General features: G+C 56.2%; 3 protein-coding genes across 7 annotated transcripts in view; 2 read left to right on the top strand and 1 right to left on the bottom strand.

The window, feature by feature from the left end:
* The window catches only part of SBNO2 (strawberry notch homolog 2), a 50,567-nt gene extending 39,044 nt beyond the window's left edge, over nt 1-11,523 (top strand). For all 4 annotated transcript variants that reach the window (XM_031507154.3, XM_085562174.1, XM_085562173.1 and 1 more), the window contains 15 exons: nt 268-468; nt 813-985; nt 1,378-1,509; nt 1,766-1,901; nt 2,192-2,304; nt 2,811-2,882; nt 3,577-3,685; nt 4,171-4,245; nt 5,823-5,966; nt 6,121-6,215; nt 6,331-6,423; nt 6,621-6,752; nt 6,956-7,032; nt 7,436-7,626; nt 8,486-11,523. In XM_031507154.3, coding sequence (XP_031363014.3) covers nt 268-468; nt 813-985; nt 1,378-1,509; nt 1,766-1,901; nt 2,192-2,304; nt 2,811-2,882; nt 3,577-3,685; nt 4,171-4,245; nt 5,823-5,966; nt 6,121-6,215; nt 6,331-6,423; nt 6,621-6,752; nt 6,956-7,032; nt 7,436-7,626; nt 8,486-9,039 — 2,297 coding nt within the window. In that variant the 3' untranslated portion in view covers nt 9,040-11,523. The remainder of the gene's footprint in view (nt 1-267; nt 469-812; nt 986-1,377; nt 1,510-1,765; nt 1,902-2,191; nt 2,305-2,810; nt 2,883-3,576; nt 3,686-4,170; nt 4,246-5,822; nt 5,967-6,120; nt 6,216-6,330; nt 6,424-6,620; nt 6,753-6,955; nt 7,033-7,435; nt 7,627-8,485) is intronic.
* Nucleotides 11,524-12,659: 1,136 nt separating this feature from the next.
* GPX4 (glutathione peroxidase 4) lies at nt 12,660-14,435 on the bottom strand. The gene is made up of 7 exons (XM_021546159.4): nt 14,323-14,435; nt 13,971-14,065; nt 13,692-13,836; nt 13,466-13,617; nt 13,318-13,342; nt 12,987-13,046; nt 12,660-12,912 (listed from the first exon to the last, which is right to left on the bottom strand). Exons 1-7 carry the CDS (start codon nt 14,428-14,430, stop codon nt 12,880-12,882), a joined length of 618 nt encoding a protein of 205 aa, XP_021401834.2. The 5' UTR covers nt 14,431-14,435; the 3' UTR covers nt 12,660-12,879.
* Nucleotides 14,436-14,838: 403 nt separating this feature from the next.
* On the top strand, nt 14,839-17,237 carry POLR2E (RNA polymerase II, I and III subunit E). Of its 2 annotated transcripts, none has more exons than XM_031507157.3 (8): nt 14,839-14,914; nt 15,060-15,234; nt 15,521-15,636; nt 16,015-16,095; nt 16,256-16,314; nt 16,451-16,529; nt 16,664-16,737; nt 17,090-17,237. In XM_031507157.3, the coding sequence occupies exons 1-7, from the start codon at nt 14,858-14,860 to the stop codon at nt 16,727-16,729; spliced, it is 633 nt and encodes a 210-aa protein (XP_031363017.1). In that variant the 5' UTR covers nt 14,839-14,857; the 3' UTR covers nt 16,730-16,737; nt 17,090-17,237. The 2 variants fall into 2 exon arrangements, with proteins under 2 accessions (XP_031363017.1, XP_021401857.1); XM_021546182.4 differs by having other exon boundaries at nt 16,989-17,237.
* Nucleotides 17,238-17,321: the final 84 nt, after the last annotated feature.

The raw sequence follows: 17,321 nt of genomic DNA, 5'->3' as shown, positions 1-17,321 counted from the left end.
CATCCTGACGTGTGCAGCCAACTTCAGCTCTGCTCAGGAGTGCCTCATTCTTCCTTTCTCTCTCTTCCTTTGTCTTTCCTGCTCTCCCTCCCTCCTTAACTGCCACCCCCATGCCAGAGGCTGTGTCTTTCTGAGGTCAGACCCATTTGGGGTAGGCTCTTTTGGGATTCCTCCTCTCTCTGCTCTGTCCCTCTCTGCACTGTTGCTGTGTGTTGCCCCGGTGCCCTGCTGGGGCTGGGACTGTGACCCTGCTCCCTTTTGGTGCAGGGCGTCCCAGGGGCCGCTGCCCCAAGGCTCTGCGGGGCCCGTGTGACCAAGGGGTCGTCATCAAGATCAGCGATGACAGCAGCACCGACTCGGACATGGGGCTGGACAGCGACCTCACCTCCTCCCCGGAGTCCCTGTTAGAGACAGACGATGTCATCTTCGTGGATCACACCTTCAGCAGCTGCCCTGGCGAGGACAGGGGTGAGCAGGGGTGACACAGGGACAGCTGGGGAAGGCAGCACTGTGTCCTGCAGAGACCCCTTCAGGCTTGGGGCAGCTTTGTGATCCTGGCTGGATTTTATCCTGGGGGTCACTCTTGGGCTTGTGTAGGATGGATCCACGTTCACCCGCTGTGATCAGCCCTGTGTGCTCCTTCCCCCAGCAGAATGGGAAGCCCAGAGGGAATTCACTCCGTGCTATTTATTGCAGGTCATGGTGCCTTTGTCCAGCAACAGTGCCCCCAGAAACCCTCTGGGACAACTTTTTCCTCCTCTCTGATGTCCAGTTACCAGGGAACTCTAAAATTCTGCCTTTCCCCATTGTAGGTGGTTTCCACATGCTGCCTTCCCAGAAAGAGCTGCACAACCTGAGAGAGCTGAAGGTCGAAAAGATGAAACAGGACCTCCTAACAAAAGTGAAAGCACTGGGCAAAGAGCTACCTCTCAACACCTTGGATATACTGATTGATTATTTTGGGGGCCCAGAAAATGTGGCCGAGGTACTTCCCACTGTCAGTGTATTTTGGTGGCACAGGGTGACAGGGAAAAGGGCCAGCAAAGAATCAGAGAATCATGGAATGTTTTGGGTGGGAAGGGACCTTAAAGATCATCTCATTCCACCCCTCTGCCCTGGGCAGGGACACCTTTCACTATCCCAGGTTGCTGCAGGCTCCATCCACCCTGGCCTTGGACGCTTGCAGGGATAGGGCAGCCACAGCATCTCTGAGCAACTTTTGCCCATACAGGGGACAATTTCTTCCATTAAAAAAAAAGTCTTGCTGGCAGAGAGTTCCCTCTCCCTGTGAGAGGAAAAAGCTGTTGGGAATTGACTGGATGGCCTTGCTGGGCTCTGTGGTTCCCCAGCCTGGAGCAGCCCCTCTCCTGTGTGCAGATGACGGGCAGGAAGGGACGGGTGGTCCGCAGGCCCGACGGCTCCGTTGTCTTCGAGTCCCGCGCTGAGCAAGGGCTCTCCATAGACCACGTCAACCTGAAGGAGAAGGAGCGTTTCATGCAGGGGGAAAAGGTGAGCTGGGGTCCAGCTCTGAAAACCTGCACAGGATTGAGTGTGTTGATAGGCAGAGGGCAGGGAGGGTGTCTGTGCCTCCATGTGCCCTGCCAGCCTCAGGCCAGCAGCTCTCTGTGGGTTTCACCTGCTGGAAGGAGACAAAGCCCCCCAGGTCCCTTGGAGGGCTGGGGCTGCTGTAGTACCTGGGGCTGGTTCTTGAAGCTGTTTAACACGGTTCAGGAAGCTCACTCTGTTCTCACTCGTCTCTCTGTAGCTCGTAGCGATAATCTCAGAGGCCTCCAGCTCAGGGATCTCCCTCCAAGCAGACAGACGGGTGAAGAACCAAAAGCGCCGGGTGCACATGACCCTGGAGCTGCCCTGGAGCGCAGACCGAGCCATCCAGCAGTTTGGTGAGGGCACTGTCACCTCCTCTGGGCACTGTCACCTCCCCTGAGCGTGGGCCAGGTGTGGTGGTAACCCAAGGTGGATTTAGGAGTATCTCTGTCGGGAGGAGAACAGAGGCACAGTCACTGGTGCTGCCAGATTTGGCAGAGCTGGGTTTATAGCCCTGAGCTCTGGGGCAGAGGATGGACTCCCCGGGGTGAGAAAGATGGGCGTTATGTGGCTTTTGTGGTTACATTCCCATTCCAGACAGGCCATCCCAACCTCCTGTTCCATCCCTGTTCCCACGTCCCTGTAGGCAGAACGCACCGATCCAACCAGGTCTCTGCTCCCGAGTACGTGTTCCTCATCTCGGAGCTGGCAGGGGAGAGGAGGTTTGCATCCATTGTGGCAAAACGCCTGGAGAGCCTGGTGAGTGCCCACAGCAGAGATCAGCTGTGATCCCAGCACAGCTCTGAGCCCCTCTGAGGAGATTCTGTCAGAGCTCCCATCAACGTGGCCACTGTGACTGGGGGGTTTGTGTCACCCCTGGCTGAGGCATTGCAGTCACGGAATGCAGAAGGCTTTTAGCATCCTGGGATTTGGGAAAGGAAGTGAGGAGAACGTGTAACCCAGGCGTTGGGAGGAATTTCAGGGGAGCAAGCACCCGCTTCCAGATTCTGCAATTTTCCCACTATTACTGGAGTATACGCCCATATTATTCCCAAAAAGCTTACGAAATAATTAATGGAATAATTGGTTTGCCTCCGTTTCATTTGCTTCACTTCTGATAAATCCCCAAATCTTTTGGTGAAGTCTCAGTATTCCAGAGGAACACTGCCTCCCCATGGCACATTTGCAGACATGCCTTTGGCCATCCTTCCCTGGTGTTTTGCAACAGCTCAAAATTAGAATATTTGTTCCATCTGCCTTCCCAGGGTGCCTTAACTCACGGGGACCGACGTGCCACCGAGTCCCGAGACCTCAGCAAGTACAACTTCGAGAACAAGGTGACAGGGCTGGGCTGGGGCAGTGTGGCTGAGAGGATGTTGGAAGAGCTGGGAGAGGGAGCCAGAGCCAGGAGGATCATTGCTAGAATCTGCAGGCAGGGCCCAGCCTGGCAGCCAGCTTCCAGCTCAGAGTCACGGTCACACTGAGGATCTGCTCCCCTGGGGCTGGGGAGGGCACCCGGTCCCCTACCCCTGTACTCCATTGCCCTGGAGGCATGGGAGGCACTGACACAGCGTCCCCCTTGCCATGTCTGTGGCCTTCCTGGGGCGACAGTGTTCTGTGTAGCGTTTGACACCCTCAGCAGTGTGTGACACCCTCAGCAGTGACACCCTCAGCAATGTGTGACACCCTCAGCAGTGTGTGACACCCTCAGCAGTATCACCCTCAGCAATGTGTGTCACCCTCAGCAGTGTGTGACATCCTCTCACCCTCAGCAGTGACACCCTCAGCAATGTGTGACACCCTCAGCAGCGTGTGTCCCCTCAGCAATGTCACCCTCAGCAATGTGTGTCACCCTCAGCAGTGTGTGACACCCTCACACTCTCAGCAGTGACACCCTCAGCAGCGTGTGTCCCCTCAGCAGTGTCACCCTCAGCAGTGTGTGACACCCTCAGCAGTGTGTGACACCTTCACAGCGTGTGACACCCTCAGCCCAGCTCCGCTGCCCGTGTGTGACTGTGTCTCCTCCCGCAGTACGGGGCCAAAGCCCTGGACAAGGTCCTGAACACGATCCTCAGCCACACGGAGAGCAGGGTTCCTGTGCCCAGCAGCTACGAGAGAGGCGAGGACACCTTCTTCCGTGGTGAGAACATCACCAGCCCCAGGGCTGCTGCTGGCTGGGTTGGTCTCGGGTTTGGGATGCTGGAGGAACCCAGCAGGAGGTCAGAGGGAGAAAACAGTGGGATAAAAACAGAGGGAGAAAACAGTGGGATAAAAACAGAGGGAGAAAACAGTGGGATAAAAACAGAGGGAGAAAACAGTGGGATAAAAACAGAGGGAGAAAACAGAGGGAGAAAAGAGTGGGATAAAAACAGAGGGAGAAAAACAGAGAGAGAAAACAGAGGGAGAAAACAGAGGGAGAAAAGAGTGGGATAAAAACAGAGGGAGAAAAACAGAGAGAGAAAACAGAGGGAGAAAACTGAGGGAGAAAACAGAGGGCAAAGTGCTGCTGGCTCATGATGCCACCCTGCCAGGCATGGCGAGGGGCTGGGTTCCTGAAGGAGAAGGACCCCAAAATATTAAAGATGCTTAACCCCAGAATACAAAAGATGTTTTCTGCCATTCCAGAAATGAAGGAAGGGCTCATCTCCGTGGGCATCTGCTGCAGCCAGATGAAGTATGGCACCGTCTCCGTGGAGAAGGGTACGTGAAGAGATGGGAGTGGCATGGCCTGCCTGACCTCGTGGGGTGTTGAAGATTATTTCAGGTTCTGGGGTGGCTTTGTGTGGTGGAAAATTTTTTTTTTTAATTTCTGTTTTTAAAGAAAGGTTTAGTAGTTTTTTGTTGGTTGTTTATTGTAAGTTATTTAAAAGATAGGTTTTTTGGGTTGTTGTGGTTTGTTTAGTAGTTTAGATAAAGGTATATATACTTTTGACTTTTTTTTTCTTTTTTCTTTTTGTGTTTTTTTGGCTTTTTTTGTTTTGTTTTTTTTTGTTTAGGGCTGGTGTTATTTTTTATATGGTATATTATGTGTTACATGCTTATAGCTTTTTTAAATATTTATTACTTATATTAAATGGTGTTTTTTATTTTAAATTAATTTGTGAGTGTTAATATTACTAAAAATATGGAGGTAAGGAAGAAGAAAGAGGGATGATAGGATAGGCTTCGATTTTTTATTTTAAAATGTTTGATTTTTTTGTATAAAATAGAAACTTTCTTGTATAGGTGTTAAAACTCTTTTGTATAGCACTAATTTTTTTTTTTTTTGTAACTATTTTTATTATAACATTTAAACTTTTGTGATTTTTTTTTTGTAAGGTTGGTAAATTATTTTATGGCTCAAATTTAAAATTACATCTGTATTTAGCTGCTTGCTAGGGTCTTAAATGCTTTTGATTTGGACTTGGAACTTTTAAAAACATCTGAGGGACATTTTGAGTTCCCACAATGGGGTTTGATGGGCACCTGGGCAAGATGTTTGCCTTGTGGGGAGGGTCCTGGAGGAGATCCTGCAGATCCCGTGGCCCCCCAGCTTCCTCACAGGAGCAGCCTTGGGCTGGGTTACTGTCAGAAGGGACATGGTGGGGCTGCTGGGGTGTCAGAATCTGTGGTATTGATGATTTTGGGATTGTAAAAGTCTCTGTCTTTCTGCCCCACTGCCAAAGCAGAAGCCATAATTGGTCTGTGCTGGTTTCCAGGTTGTTTATTCTGTTTATCTCTCACATGTTCTGCTGCCCTGCCCAGCTCTGTCCTGCAGGGCAGCGTGTGGGGCTCTGCCCTCAGTGGGATGTGACAAACATTAAATACCAGAAACTCCCTGGGCTGCATTTACAAGAACGTGCCAATATCTGTCACCTACGTTGGACAGTGTGTCCCCAGCCTGAGCCAACAGAAAAATGCCAACACCACAGTGAGACATGGAGGGCATGAAGAAGGAGAAAAAGGACAAGGCACACCCAATTTCCTCCGTCTTGTCCTCTTTGAACCCCTTAACTAGAATCCTAAAATTTTACTTTTGCACCTGTGCCACACTTAATTGTTACTGATATCAAACCCTCAGAGCTGGTAATTCATGCTGTAAGATTGAAAACTCTTTTCCATGGGCAGAGATCACAGCCAGTGTCTCTGGGGGCTCTGTCCAGGGGGGTTCCTGACCCCTGCCAGGCTCCCAGGGCAGCCAGAGGGAAGTTCTGGATTTCCACACTGTTGGGGCTTTTTGGGAGGGGGCTGCTTGGTTCCAGCTGCACCACTTCACCTGTCCCACCGTGCTCTTGTAGACTGCTCCATCACCAAATTCCTGAACCGTATCCTGGGCCTGGAGGTGGACAAGCAGAACATGCTCTTCCAGTATTTTTCTGACACCTTTGACTACCTGATTGAGAAGGACAAGAAGGAGGGCAAATACGACATGGGCATTCTCGGTATGGAGAAGGAGGAGCGCTCACAGCTCTGCCTCCTGCACCCCTGGGGTTCCAGCTCCTCCCTGTGCAGTGTCCCCACCCAGCACAGATCCTGAAACCCAAGGAGGTGCTTTTGGGAGGATGTTCTTGATAGCAGCCTTTTCTCCTTCCACAGATTTAGCCCCAGGAGTGGATGAGATCTACGAGGAGAGCAAGGAGGTTTTCCTGACCCCGGGGCACCCGCAGGACGGGCAGGTTGTGTTCTACAAGGTGGGCACCTGTCTGTGCCTGGTTTAGGCTGTGCTGAGGGGAGATTGGTGAGGCAGACACCGAGGCACTTGTCCTGCCCCTGGAGTTACAAATCCCTCTGTGTGTCCCTGTTCAGATCAGCGTTGACAGAGGCTTAAAGTGGGAGGAAGCCTATGAGAAGTCACTCAAACTGACAGGAACCTTTGATGGGTTCTACCTCTCCTACAAGGTACGTCCCTGGGCTCTGCCAGAGTGGCACCTCAGCTCCGGGGTGATTCCAGCAGGAAATCTGCCATGGTGGTATGAGTTAATTCTTCCTGAGGGCTGGGAAATGCCTCCAAGGACCTCCATCCTGGCAGGAAGGGGTTAGTTTAGAGAAATCAGGGGTGGGAGGCTGTGCCTGTGACCATCAGCTGTACCCCACAGGTGCGAGGCAACAAATACACCTGTCTGCTGGCAGAGCAGTGCCGTGGGAAGAACTTCATCCTCTACAAGCCAAATATTGGGAAGCAAAGCCAGCTTGAGAGCCTGGACAGTCTGCAGAAGAAATACCGACGGGTAGGTGGAACCTGCAGCCTCCAGTGTGAGGGCTGGGGGAGGTTGGAAGGGCATTAATTGTAACCCTGTCACAGCTCCTCGTGGCTCTCTTGTGGATGGGCAGGGATGGTGGTAGCATTAGGTGTCCTGACTCCCAGCCCTGCATTTCACATCTCTTCATCCTGGACGGTGGAAAATTCCTAATGCTGAGTGTTCTGCTGCAGGTGCTGCCCGAGGAAGCCAAGGAACACTGGGAGAGCAGCTACCACTTCTCCTTGAAGAAGTGTAACCATGCCATATGGTAAGGCAGCTGCAGCCTCAGCCTGCACAGAATCTCAGGATGGTTTGGGTTCAAAGGGACCTTAAATGAAGCTCATCCAGTTCCATGGCAGGGGTGGATAGCGAGGCCTTCTGCCAGGTTGCTTCATCCAACCTGGCCTTGAACACCTCTGGGAATGGGGCAGCCACACCTTCTCTGGGCAGCCTGTGCCAGGCCCTCACCACCTTCACAGGGAGGAATTCCTTCCCAATATCCAATTTACATCTCCTCACTTTTCAGATTAAAGTTGTTAAGCCACATCCTCCCTCCGTAGGCAGGACCCTGCTCCCTGGGGGGTCCCCGATTTTGGCAGTGGGGAAGTGAATCCCACTCAGCTGCAGGAACCTGTGCTAATTCCAGTGGTTTTCTCCCATGGTCCTGGAAGGAACAAGAGCTGCAAGCAGATCCAGGAGGGGAAGGATTGCTTCCAGGGCATGCGCCTGAGGCACTATTACATGCTGTGTGGGGCCCTGCTGCGCGTGTGGAGCAGGATCGCCGGCATCATGGCAGACATCACCAGCAGCAGCTACCTGCAGATCGTGCGCCTCAAGACCAAGGAGAAGAAGAAACAAGTCGGTGTGTGAAGTGCTGGGAAGGGGGGAGCAGGGGGAAGCTGCCCAGCACCAGGATTCCCTTCTTAAAAGGGGAGTGTTCCAGCACACGCTTCTGAGGTGATCCCTCCTTCCAGGAGGGGAGTTGGATGTGTTTGGGCAGAGGGGGTGAGCCAGGCTCATCTTCCTCCTCCCAGTGCTGCCTCCCTTTCTCTCTGTCCCCACAGTGCCCCATCCCTTCCCAGAGTGCTGTGGGGATGTTTTGAATGGAGAGGGGAGAGCTTGGATAAGTCCCTGCCTTCGACAGGTTTCTGGCAGCCCAAAACCCACTTTCACTTGCAAGTTCTTAATAATGAAGAATCAGGCCATGAATTATTTATTTGAATAGGCCAAGGAAAACAGACAAACAGATTCACTTGCTACATAGGATAAACAAAAGAAACACCAGTAGTAGATAAAGGTACCTATGGTACAGCTGGCAAAGAAATAGTATCAATTAGGAGTCAGTGTCACTGAGCAACAAATGATAGTGGTGTACAGAGAATGTCTTTAATTTCTCTCAGTCCCCAAGGGAAGTAATTTGATGCCCATGTCTTGGTTGTCGAGAACTCTCCACACACTCAGAAAGTGCATTAGAGATTTCTGATTTCATGAAAATCATAGTGGCCTTTTATAGCTGTAAAAATGCTTGTGTCCTGCAGTCACTAATTTTCCTTTCTCACACCAAGACAGAGTGCTTGTTGCTGGCTGAGGTTTTCTGCTAAGATAATTAATCCCATGACAATTCCAGTCTGACTTAGCCACGTGTCACGGGGAGATAAGGTTTTGCTGTATTGGGGGTGAAAGGTCCTGCCACAGGAGACTGATGTCTGTTCCTCCCCTAGGGATAAAGATCCCCGAGAGCTGCGTCCACAGGGTGCGGGAGGAGCTGAAGCAGATGGACGAGGACGTGAAGAGGAAGCAGAGCCGGCTGCTCCAGGCCCAGGAGCAGAGCTCACCCTTCTCCCTGCCACTGCACATCCTGCCAGGGCCTGGGCTGCCCCTGCCCTCCCTGTGCCAGGACGAGATCCTGGACTTGACCTACAGCCCTCCCAGCAACAGCATTCCTGACTTGGTGTTGAACGCAGAGGCCAGAGCGCCCTGCTTCTCCTCGGAGCCCCCGCTGCAGCCCCAGCAGCAGCACAGATTGTCCTTCGGCTTTGGCCACGCTGGCCTGGAGGGCAGCACAGCCCCCGGCCCCTCGCTGCATGAGCCCCCCGCCCTGCCCCCCGCAGCCCCCCTGCAGCAGCCACAGGAGGATTTTCTCCAGCAGGAGAATATCAATTTTAGAGAGGTGCTGGAGGACATGCTGAGGACGATCAACGGGCCCTCCCAGAACGTGCTCCCCCCGGAGCGCCAGAGCGTGATCCAGTTCAGCGGGCCGTTCTCAGACTTCTGAATGCCAGCTGGGAACGCTGCTGTGGATCTGTGTTCTCTGCTGCACAGGTGAGAGCTGAGGAGCCGTGACTTTTCTGTTGGTTTGGACTGACCCTGCTCTGGATTTGAGGGAAGAAAAAGCCTGGAGTTCCTTAAAGCGAATTTTATTTATATATCCTATCTAGTCAGGCATGTGCAGGTTTGTATGGAACAGGCCCAGGAGGAGCTGAGCGGGTCCTGCTGGGCCCAGGGGCTCTGCTGAGTCCTGCTCACAGGTCAATCCCAAGTGGGATTGAGGGGAGACCCCTCCTGTGCCCACCCCCTGCAGACTACTGAGTGTCCGAGCCTTCCCCAGCCCTCCTGCCCTGGAGGGTCACGGCCAGGCTCTGGAATGCCCTGCTGACCACATGCTGGTCAGTTAGGGAAGAATGGGAGTTCAGCCCCCAGCTTGGGCTGCCCCAGCACTGCTGCAGAGCCTGGCACTGTGCTGGCAGGCTGGCATGAAGGGGAAGGGAATGTTGTCCCAGAGGAGCTGGAAGATGCTGAGCTCAGGTGTCCTCTGGCAGGGCTGAGCAGGTGTGGTGAGAGATCCAAAACTGCTTGTGCTGCCCTTCCCAGGAAGGGACCTTGAGCTGCCTGAGCTCTGTGAGAGTGGCCAGAGCTGTCTGCACCCCACAGACTGTGTACCCCACAGCCCCTTGGTCTGTCAGAGCTCAGCCACGCCAGGATCAGCAGGATTCTCCAGAGCAGAAGGGACACGTGTCCCCTGTCCTGCACTTTAACCTCACCAGGTCGCCGTGACCAGACGTGCTTTGGCCAGTTTCCTGCTGTCACGTGTTGTCCCTTCACCTGGACATCTCGCTGGTCCTGCCGCTGTCCTTGGCTGGGCCAGGGACCCGGGTCCAGGGCTCTGGGTCAGGTTGTGCAGTGTCATTGTCACTGCCGGGGTGTGAAGTGTCTTTGCAGTGGCCAGGATGTGCAGAGTCACTGTTCAGGGAGTGCAGTGTCATTGTCACTGCCTGAAATGTGCAGTGTTATTGTCATTGCCCAGGGTGTGCAGTGTCAGTGTCACTGTTCAGGGTGTGCAGGGTCAGTGTCACTGTTCAGGATGTGCAGAGTCACTGTTCAGGGCGTGCAGTGTCATTGTCACTGCCTGAAATGTGCAGTGTTATTGTCATTGCCCAGGGTGTGCAGTGTCTGTCACCGTTCAGGGTGTGCAGTGCCACTGTCACTGTTCAGGGTGTGCAGTGCCACTCTCACCGCCCCAGATTTGCAGTTTGGCTGCTCCTGCTGCAACCTCCCCCTCACATACCAAAGAACAAAGGCTGCTTTGCAAAGCACTGCCCCACCCCCCTGCTGCCTCCACCCCAGGACAGTGGGCATCAAACTTTCCTAAAAGTGGCACCAGGATGGTTTCAGGCAAGAACCTGGGACCATCCCTGGCTCTACCCTGGGGAAGGGGGGACTCTGTGCCCTAACAGGGCAGTCTTGACGGGGCTGGAGCTTCACAGTGCCTGCTGGTGTCACCCCCTTGTCCCCCCAGGGCTCAGGGACTGGCCCAGTGCCCTGTTGGGTGTTGGGAATTGCTTTGTGTCCGTGTCCAAGTGTTGCTGTGCTCTGGCTGTGGCAGGAGCTGACCCCTGACACCCCGAGGTCACACACCTGCCCTGGTACCACACAAGTAGGCTCAGTTTAAGGCTACTCCGGTCCCTGAATTTTGTTTTGGGGGCCTGTCCTTACCCCCTTCCCTAGCTGGCACCAGGCTAGGCTCAATCCCTGCAGTCGGGGCCACGTTTCACCTCCTTACCTCAAAGTGATCACCAAAGATGGGGGAGCCAGCGGTGCCCCCCAAAGCCCAGCTGCTGCTCCGGGGGCTCCTGCTCTCCCCCAGCTCTGCTTCTCTTGACCCCAGCAGCCTTCCCCGGGCGCAGGCAGAGCCAGGCTTCCCCTCTCCACACCTTCCCCTATTTAAAGCACTGCTTGCTTGAGGCTGAATTCCCAGCAATGAGGGAAAAAGACGCCGGGAAAACCCAACTCAAAGAGGTTTAAACTCAGGAATAGCGAGGGGGAATTCCCTGCTGGGCACCCTCTGCTGTCACCGGAGCCTTACCTGGTGGCTTTGACCTTAACTTTAAAATATATGCAATCTTCCCTCCCTGGTCTCTGGAAAGACAGAGACCACCTTCAAGGAATCCCTTTCTTGCCCCAGTCCCGTGTTTTGTCAGGGTTAATAATATGTATTGTTACCTTTTAACTAAATTATTCTGCAGTTGTCCTACTGATTGTATTTTTAATGAGTCCCTGTTTTCTTCCCTGACACCTTTGTGTTGGCACTTTTTAATCTGCTTGTTGTTTGCCCTTGTTTCTATGTATATTTATAATTAAGTTGTACATACTGTAAAGAGATTTTTTAGAATATGTGCCTTGGACTAATAATTCCTGAATTTTCTACTTGCCTCAGAAAGATAATTTTTCATTCTGCTCAGTAAAAATGGAACAGAAGCCACATGTGAGATTTCTGTAACTCTCAGCTCTGTCTCTTGGTCTATCCACCTTGCCCCAGGAGCCCAGCTGGAGCTCGGATCAGGAATCCCTGGGCCAGCATCCTGCTGGCAGCTGGACTTTGTATTTCCCGTGTCACCAAATGGGTGACACTGGGGGCTGTTGTCCCAAGGCTCCCTCTCTCCCTGGGAGAAGCCACTGCTCATTGAGAGGAGGATCCTGTCTGGATCCGGCCTTGGATGAGGCAGCTCCCTCATGGCTTGGCTGGAAAAACACAGATAAAGGCGCCTCTGTTCCAGTGTGTTCCCCCAGCAGGAACTGCCACAGCTCTGGGATGTCTCATCCAGGCACTGCTGCTCCTGTTACCTCATGGAAGGAGGGCTGGGGTGACTCTCAGTGATCAGGATCCTCCCAGCATCCCTGATGTGCTGGGCTGGAAGCTCTGCAGGGGTGCCAGACCCTGGGATTTTTTCCTGGGGACAGACTCCCTGAGGGGGCTGTGGATGTGACAGGGAGAGGCAGCACTTGCCAGGCCCTGGGAGGAGCTGCAGCAGCAATTCCTGCACGGCAGAACCTGAGCTGTCCCTGCCCAGGATGGGACACCAGGGCTTGGCTGGGCACGGCCATGGCTTCACAATCACCAAGACGCTGCCCCGAGGAGGAGGAGGATGATCCTGCTTACTGTGGTCAGACATGTCCCTGGCTGCAGGGGATATTTTGCCGTGTCCCAACACGCCTAGATTCTATTCTGCAGGAATTTCTCCTGGGCAGGGCTTGTACCACTGCTGGACCCATCCCCTCTGCTGCCCTGTCCTACCAGGAGGATTCCTGGAGCCAGGAGAGATCTAAGGGGGAACAAATCTTCCCCAGCTCTGCCTTTGCCCAGGAGCCCCTTGGGAGCACGCAGCATGCTGGATTTACGATTTACACTCCCTCCTCTACACTGAGGATTATCCCTGCTCGGCTCAGGAGTTGCATAAGGTCTTGGCTTGCCAGCAAACTCCAGGTCATCAGCAGGAGCTGACAACTCCTGGCCAGCAAACTCCAGGTCATCAGCAGGAGCTGACAACTCCTGGCCAGCAAACTCCAGGTCAGCAGGAGCGGCGCAGCAGCCCCATCCCAGGTTGGGAACACAGCAGCTCGTTCCTAATGCCTTTATTGCAAAGGGACTCGTTACTGCCAGGGGGCTCCGGCTGCTCCTGCCCACAGCGGCCGTGGGCCCAGAGCTTCTGTCCAGCAGTTGCACGCCTCGGGTCAGGGCTGCCCCACCAGCAGCTGGATTGGAGGCAGCCCGTCATGGGGCTGGAGGAGGCTCCGTGGGCAGCAGGGTCGGGGCGGGCAGGGGGACAGCGGAGCAGAGCTACAGGTAGGCAGGCAGGTCCTTCTCGATCACCTGCGGGGAAGAGGGGAACGTTGTACCCCCAGAACATCCCCGGCCTTTCCCTCCTCCCCAGCAGCTGCACTTACATAGGGATCTTCCATGGGGCTGTACCTCTTCACCACTTGACCTTCCCGGTTAATGAGGAACTGTAGGAATGAAGCAACCCCTGGTGAGCGAGTCCAGGGAGCTGATGGGGGTGTGGCAGCTGTAGCCCCCACAGATTCACTTCCCCCCTCAGCTGTGCTCTGGGCAGGGCAGGGGTTCCCAAGGGTCTCTAGACACAGGAACCCCTGAGGATACTCCTGCCCTGACACCTGGAGTACCAGCACAGAGCAGAGCCCAGCGTGAGGCTCCCTCCTACATCAGGGACCCCCCTCAGATCCTCAGAGGAGGCAACCAAAACTACAAGCGTCCTACCTTGGTGAAGTTCCATTTTATTGCACTAAGAGAGAAAGAAACAGGAGTGAGTTTTGGGCAGAAAAGCCCTTCCTTGTGCCCAGCCAGGCCCTGAGCCAAGCCCTCCCTGCTGGCTGCAGGTCCCCAGGGCTGTACTTCCCACACTCACTTGCCCAGAGTGCCTCGCCCTTTGGGCTGCTCCTTCATCCACTTCCAGAGGGGGTGAGCATCATCCCCGTTGACATCGATCTTGCTGTACATGTCGAACTTCACCCCGTAGTTCTCAGCAAATGCCTTGATCTGAGCGTTGTCCCCGGGCTCCTGAGGGGCCGCACCAGGACCGTGAGGCTCCCCGAGCCATCCCAAAGCTCCCAAGGAACCCGAGCCCCCCGTACCTGCTTCCCAAACTGGTTGCAAGGAAAGCCCAGGATGCGTAAACCCCTCTCAGCGTATCGGGCGTGCAAGTCGACAAGCTGAGTGTAGTTTACGGCGGTTTTGCCTCACTTGGAGGCTACGTTGGTGATGATACACACGTCTCCCCTGCAGAGGAGGGGGATGAGCTGCCCTTCCCCGCAGGGCACAGGTCCCTCACCCTCTCAGGAGAGGCGTGCGGGTTACGCAAGAGCCGCTGTGGCTCAACCTCGCCCGGCGCGGCCCCGGCCCCTCCGTCCTACCGATATTTTTCCAAGGACACGTCGTTGCCGTCGATGTCGAGGGCGTGAAAGTCGTAGATAGCCTTGGCCGAGCGCCAGTCATCCGCCTGGGCACACTGCGGGGCGGGCGCGTCACTGCGGAGCTCCGCGCCGGCCCCGCCACCGCCGCTGCCCCCGGGGGACCCTCGGAGCCGAGCCGCGGTCCCGGAACGGGCCGAGCCCCCGCCGCCCGCCCGGGCGGCCCGCGGGAGAGACCCGGGGCCAGCCGCGGTCCCCGGGCGGACCAGCCCCGCTCCCCGGGCGGGCAGAGCCTCGGTACCCGGGCCCGGCCGCTCCCCCGGGCCCGGCCGCTCCCCCGGGCCCCCGCACTCACCATGCTCCGCACCGGTCCCGGTCCCAGCCCTGGTCCCAGCGCCGCTCCCGCCGCCGCCGCCGCCCGCGCGCAGCACAGCACGCCCCGCACCGCGCTGGCCCAGCCCATCCCTCACAAACCCCGCCCCTTTCGGGCATATCAGCCAATCGGCACGCATAGAGGCGGCCTCGGCGGGATGATGGATGGAAAGCTGACCAATAGGAGGGCAGGGCGGGCGGGGTGGCCGCAGGGGTGTTGATCGGGACAGACCACGAGGGCGGGGGGCAAGGACGGAGCAAAGGGCGGGGTGTGGAGCAGGTGCCGCGGCTGCCGGGCGGCGATTCCCTCCCGACCCGGCCGCGGGTTCCGAACAGAGCCGCAGCCACCCAGAGACCCACGCTGAGAGCAGCAGAGAGATTTCTGTTCCCTCCGGAGCCAGCGGAGGGGGGCAGCTGGCGGTGGACTACATCTCCCAGGAGGCGCCGCGGCTGAGGCCCCCCGCGCGCGCGGGGGTAGGCGGCAGCGCGGGCAGCCCGCGGGGGCCTCGGCGGGCAAGATGGACGACGAGGAGGAGACGTACCGGCTGTGGAAGATCCGCAAGACCATCATGCAGGTCCGGGAACGGCGGCGCCGGGAGGGCCCAGCCTGGCGGTGGGGAGTTCCGGCGGCGCTCTGGGGCCGCAGGGTGGAGGTGTGGGACGCGGAGGCCGGTTCGCAGTGCCGGTTCTCGGTTGCTGAGGCCGGCGCTGCTCCCGCAGCTCTGCCACGACCGCGGGTACCTGGTGACCCAGGACGAGCTGGATCAGACGCTGGAGGAGTTCAAGGCGCAGTTCGGCGACAAACCCAGCGAGGGACGTCCCCGTCGCACCGACCTGACCGTGCTGGTGGCTCACAACGATGATCCCACCGACCAGATGTTCGTGTTCTTCCCCGGTGAGCAGCGCCCGCCCGGGCGGGTCCGGTGAGCCCGGGCCTGGCTGAGCCCGCAGGGGAGATTCAGAGCACAGGGGTGACCCGGGTCTGGCTGAGCCCTCAGGGGACATTCAGAGCACAGGGGTGACCCGGGTCTGGCTGAGCCCCCAGGGGAGATTCGGAGCACAGGGGTGACCCGGGTCTGGCTGAGCCCTCAGGGGAGATTCGGAGCACAGGGGTGACCCGGGTCTGGCTGAGCCCTCCTGCCGCGGACTCTTGGTGACCCCGGCTCTGGCTCTTTCCTCAGAGGAGCCCAAGGTGGGCATCAAGACCATCAAGATGTACTGCCAGCGCATGCAGGAGGAGAACATCACCCGGGCACTGATCGTGGTGCAGCAGGGAATGACCCCCTCGGCCAAGCAGGTCTGTGGGGACAGCACCGTGTCCCACTCAGCAGCTGGGAAGGTTTTCCTTGTCTGTTCCTTAGCCTTGCTGCGGGTAAATGAAAGCCCTGAATTGGCCTCCAGAGAAAAGCTTTTGCTGGAACCCGTTGTACTGAGCACAGGTTCTTTTTTAGCACCCAACTGTGTTTATCCAGAGCAGCTGGTCCTGGTGGCAGTGGCACAGCTGAGGGCCCACGGGCAGTCAGGAGGTGGGGGAGGGAAAAAGAGATGTTTCCCTGTTCCAGGAGCTCAGGGGCTTACCCAGGAGCAGCTCTGAGCACTGCCAGAGCCACCTCTGAAAAGTCTTTTTACTGCCAGGGCTGCCCCAGCCACCTCTAAAAGGGCTTTTTCCTTCCAGTCCCTGGTTGACATGGCTCCCAAATACATCCTGGAGCAGTTCCTGCAGCAGGAGCTTCTCATCAACATCACGGAGCACGAGGTGAGCGGTGGGAGGATGGTCCCTCCCTCGTGCTGGCTGCGTTCCTGCTGCTCCCAGACTCCTCCTCCTGCTCCCTGGCTGGGCTGAGGGACACACTTGTCCTTTTCCCCCTCCCAAACACTTGCTGCCTCACCTCACTCAGTCTCTCTGGTGTTTGCAGCTGGTGCCAGAGCACGTGGTTATGACAAAGGAGGAGGTAACGGAGCTGCTGGCCCGATAGTATCCTTTGAGTGTCCCCTTGCTGTCCCTCCATCCTGTGATGAAATTCGGGCTGAAAACCCCTCCTCCTGCCACGGTTCATTTCTGGTTTGTGAGCTGCCAGCAGTCCAGAGCTTCTCCTTGACTCCCAGCACAGCAAGCTGAGGGAGAACCAGCTGCCCAGGATCCAGGCTGGGGACCCCGTGGCCCGGTACTTCGGGATAAAGCGTGGCCAGGTGAGAGGAGCAGGCTGAGGCAGCAGCTTCCTGTGGTGGGACAGGGAGGGGATGATCCTGGAGGGCATTTTGGAGCAGAACAAGTGTCTCCTTCTCCTCCTCCTCCTGTTGTGAGCTCCGTGTCTGCCTTGCAGGTAGTGAAGATCATCAGGCCCAGCGAGACGGCGGGCAGGTACATCACCTACAGACTGGTGCAGTGACACAGTGGGTAAGGATGAGGGGACCCTCAGCTCAGGGGGGCTTTGGGCAGTGCCAGGGATTGTTCCAAGGTCAGTGTGAAGCAGCTGCTTCCAGGGAAATGTCTCAGAGTTTTAAATGGCTCACGGAGGGAGCTGTTGGGGAGAGCAGGGCAAGGCTCCCCTGCCACCTGTGCCTCTGCTCAGGCTGTGCCCGTTGGGATTTGGGGTGTTCAGAGGGACCTGGGGCAGGAGGTGATTCCCATCCCTCCTTCTCTTCCAGGTGTGAGGAGCTGGGTGGCTCCCAGCAGCAGTTCATGGACGCTCGGAGATTCCTGAATTTAGGGAATGCCAAGGAAATCAAATCCTCTTCCCTCTCTGCAGCCCCGTCACTGGGCCTCATTCCACATCTTGGACTTCGTGGTGACCCTTCAGTCCCATCCAGGACTCAGCCATGGGAGGAAATGAGTGGGAAGGGCTTTTCCTTCCCTGTTTTATGGGCTTTTGTTTGAAATAAAGGTTTGTACCCTCAGTGCCGCAGCGTTGCTCAGCCTCTCCCTGTGGCAAAGCCTCGAGACTCTGCAAGTTCCCATCATTTTCATTGCGTTTGGAATCT

This window comes from Lonchura striata, chromosome 28, assembly GCF_050655825.1.
Source record: "Lonchura striata isolate lonStrDom1 chromosome 28, ASM5065582v1, whole genome shotgun sequence".
In the NCBI taxonomy this organism is placed as follows: domain Eukaryota; kingdom Metazoa; phylum Chordata; class Aves; order Passeriformes; family Estrildidae; genus Lonchura; species Lonchura striata.
Note: the sequence above shows the minus strand (reverse complement) of the source record. Positions and strands in the feature narration are given on the sequence as shown.

Coding starts and splice junctions, on each gene's coding strand:
- POLR2E (XM_031507157.3), top strand. CDS start 14,858: ATGGACGACGAGGAGGAGACGTACCGGCTGTGGAAGATCCGCAAGACC. Junction 14,915..15,059: donor TCCGCAAGACCATCATGCAG/GTCCGGGAACGG, acceptor CTGCTCCCGCAG/CTCTGCCACGACCGCGGGTA. Junction 15,235..15,520: donor GATGTTCGTGTTCTTCCCCG/GTGAGCAGCGCC, acceptor CTCTTTCCTCAG/AGGAGCCCAAGGTGGGCATC.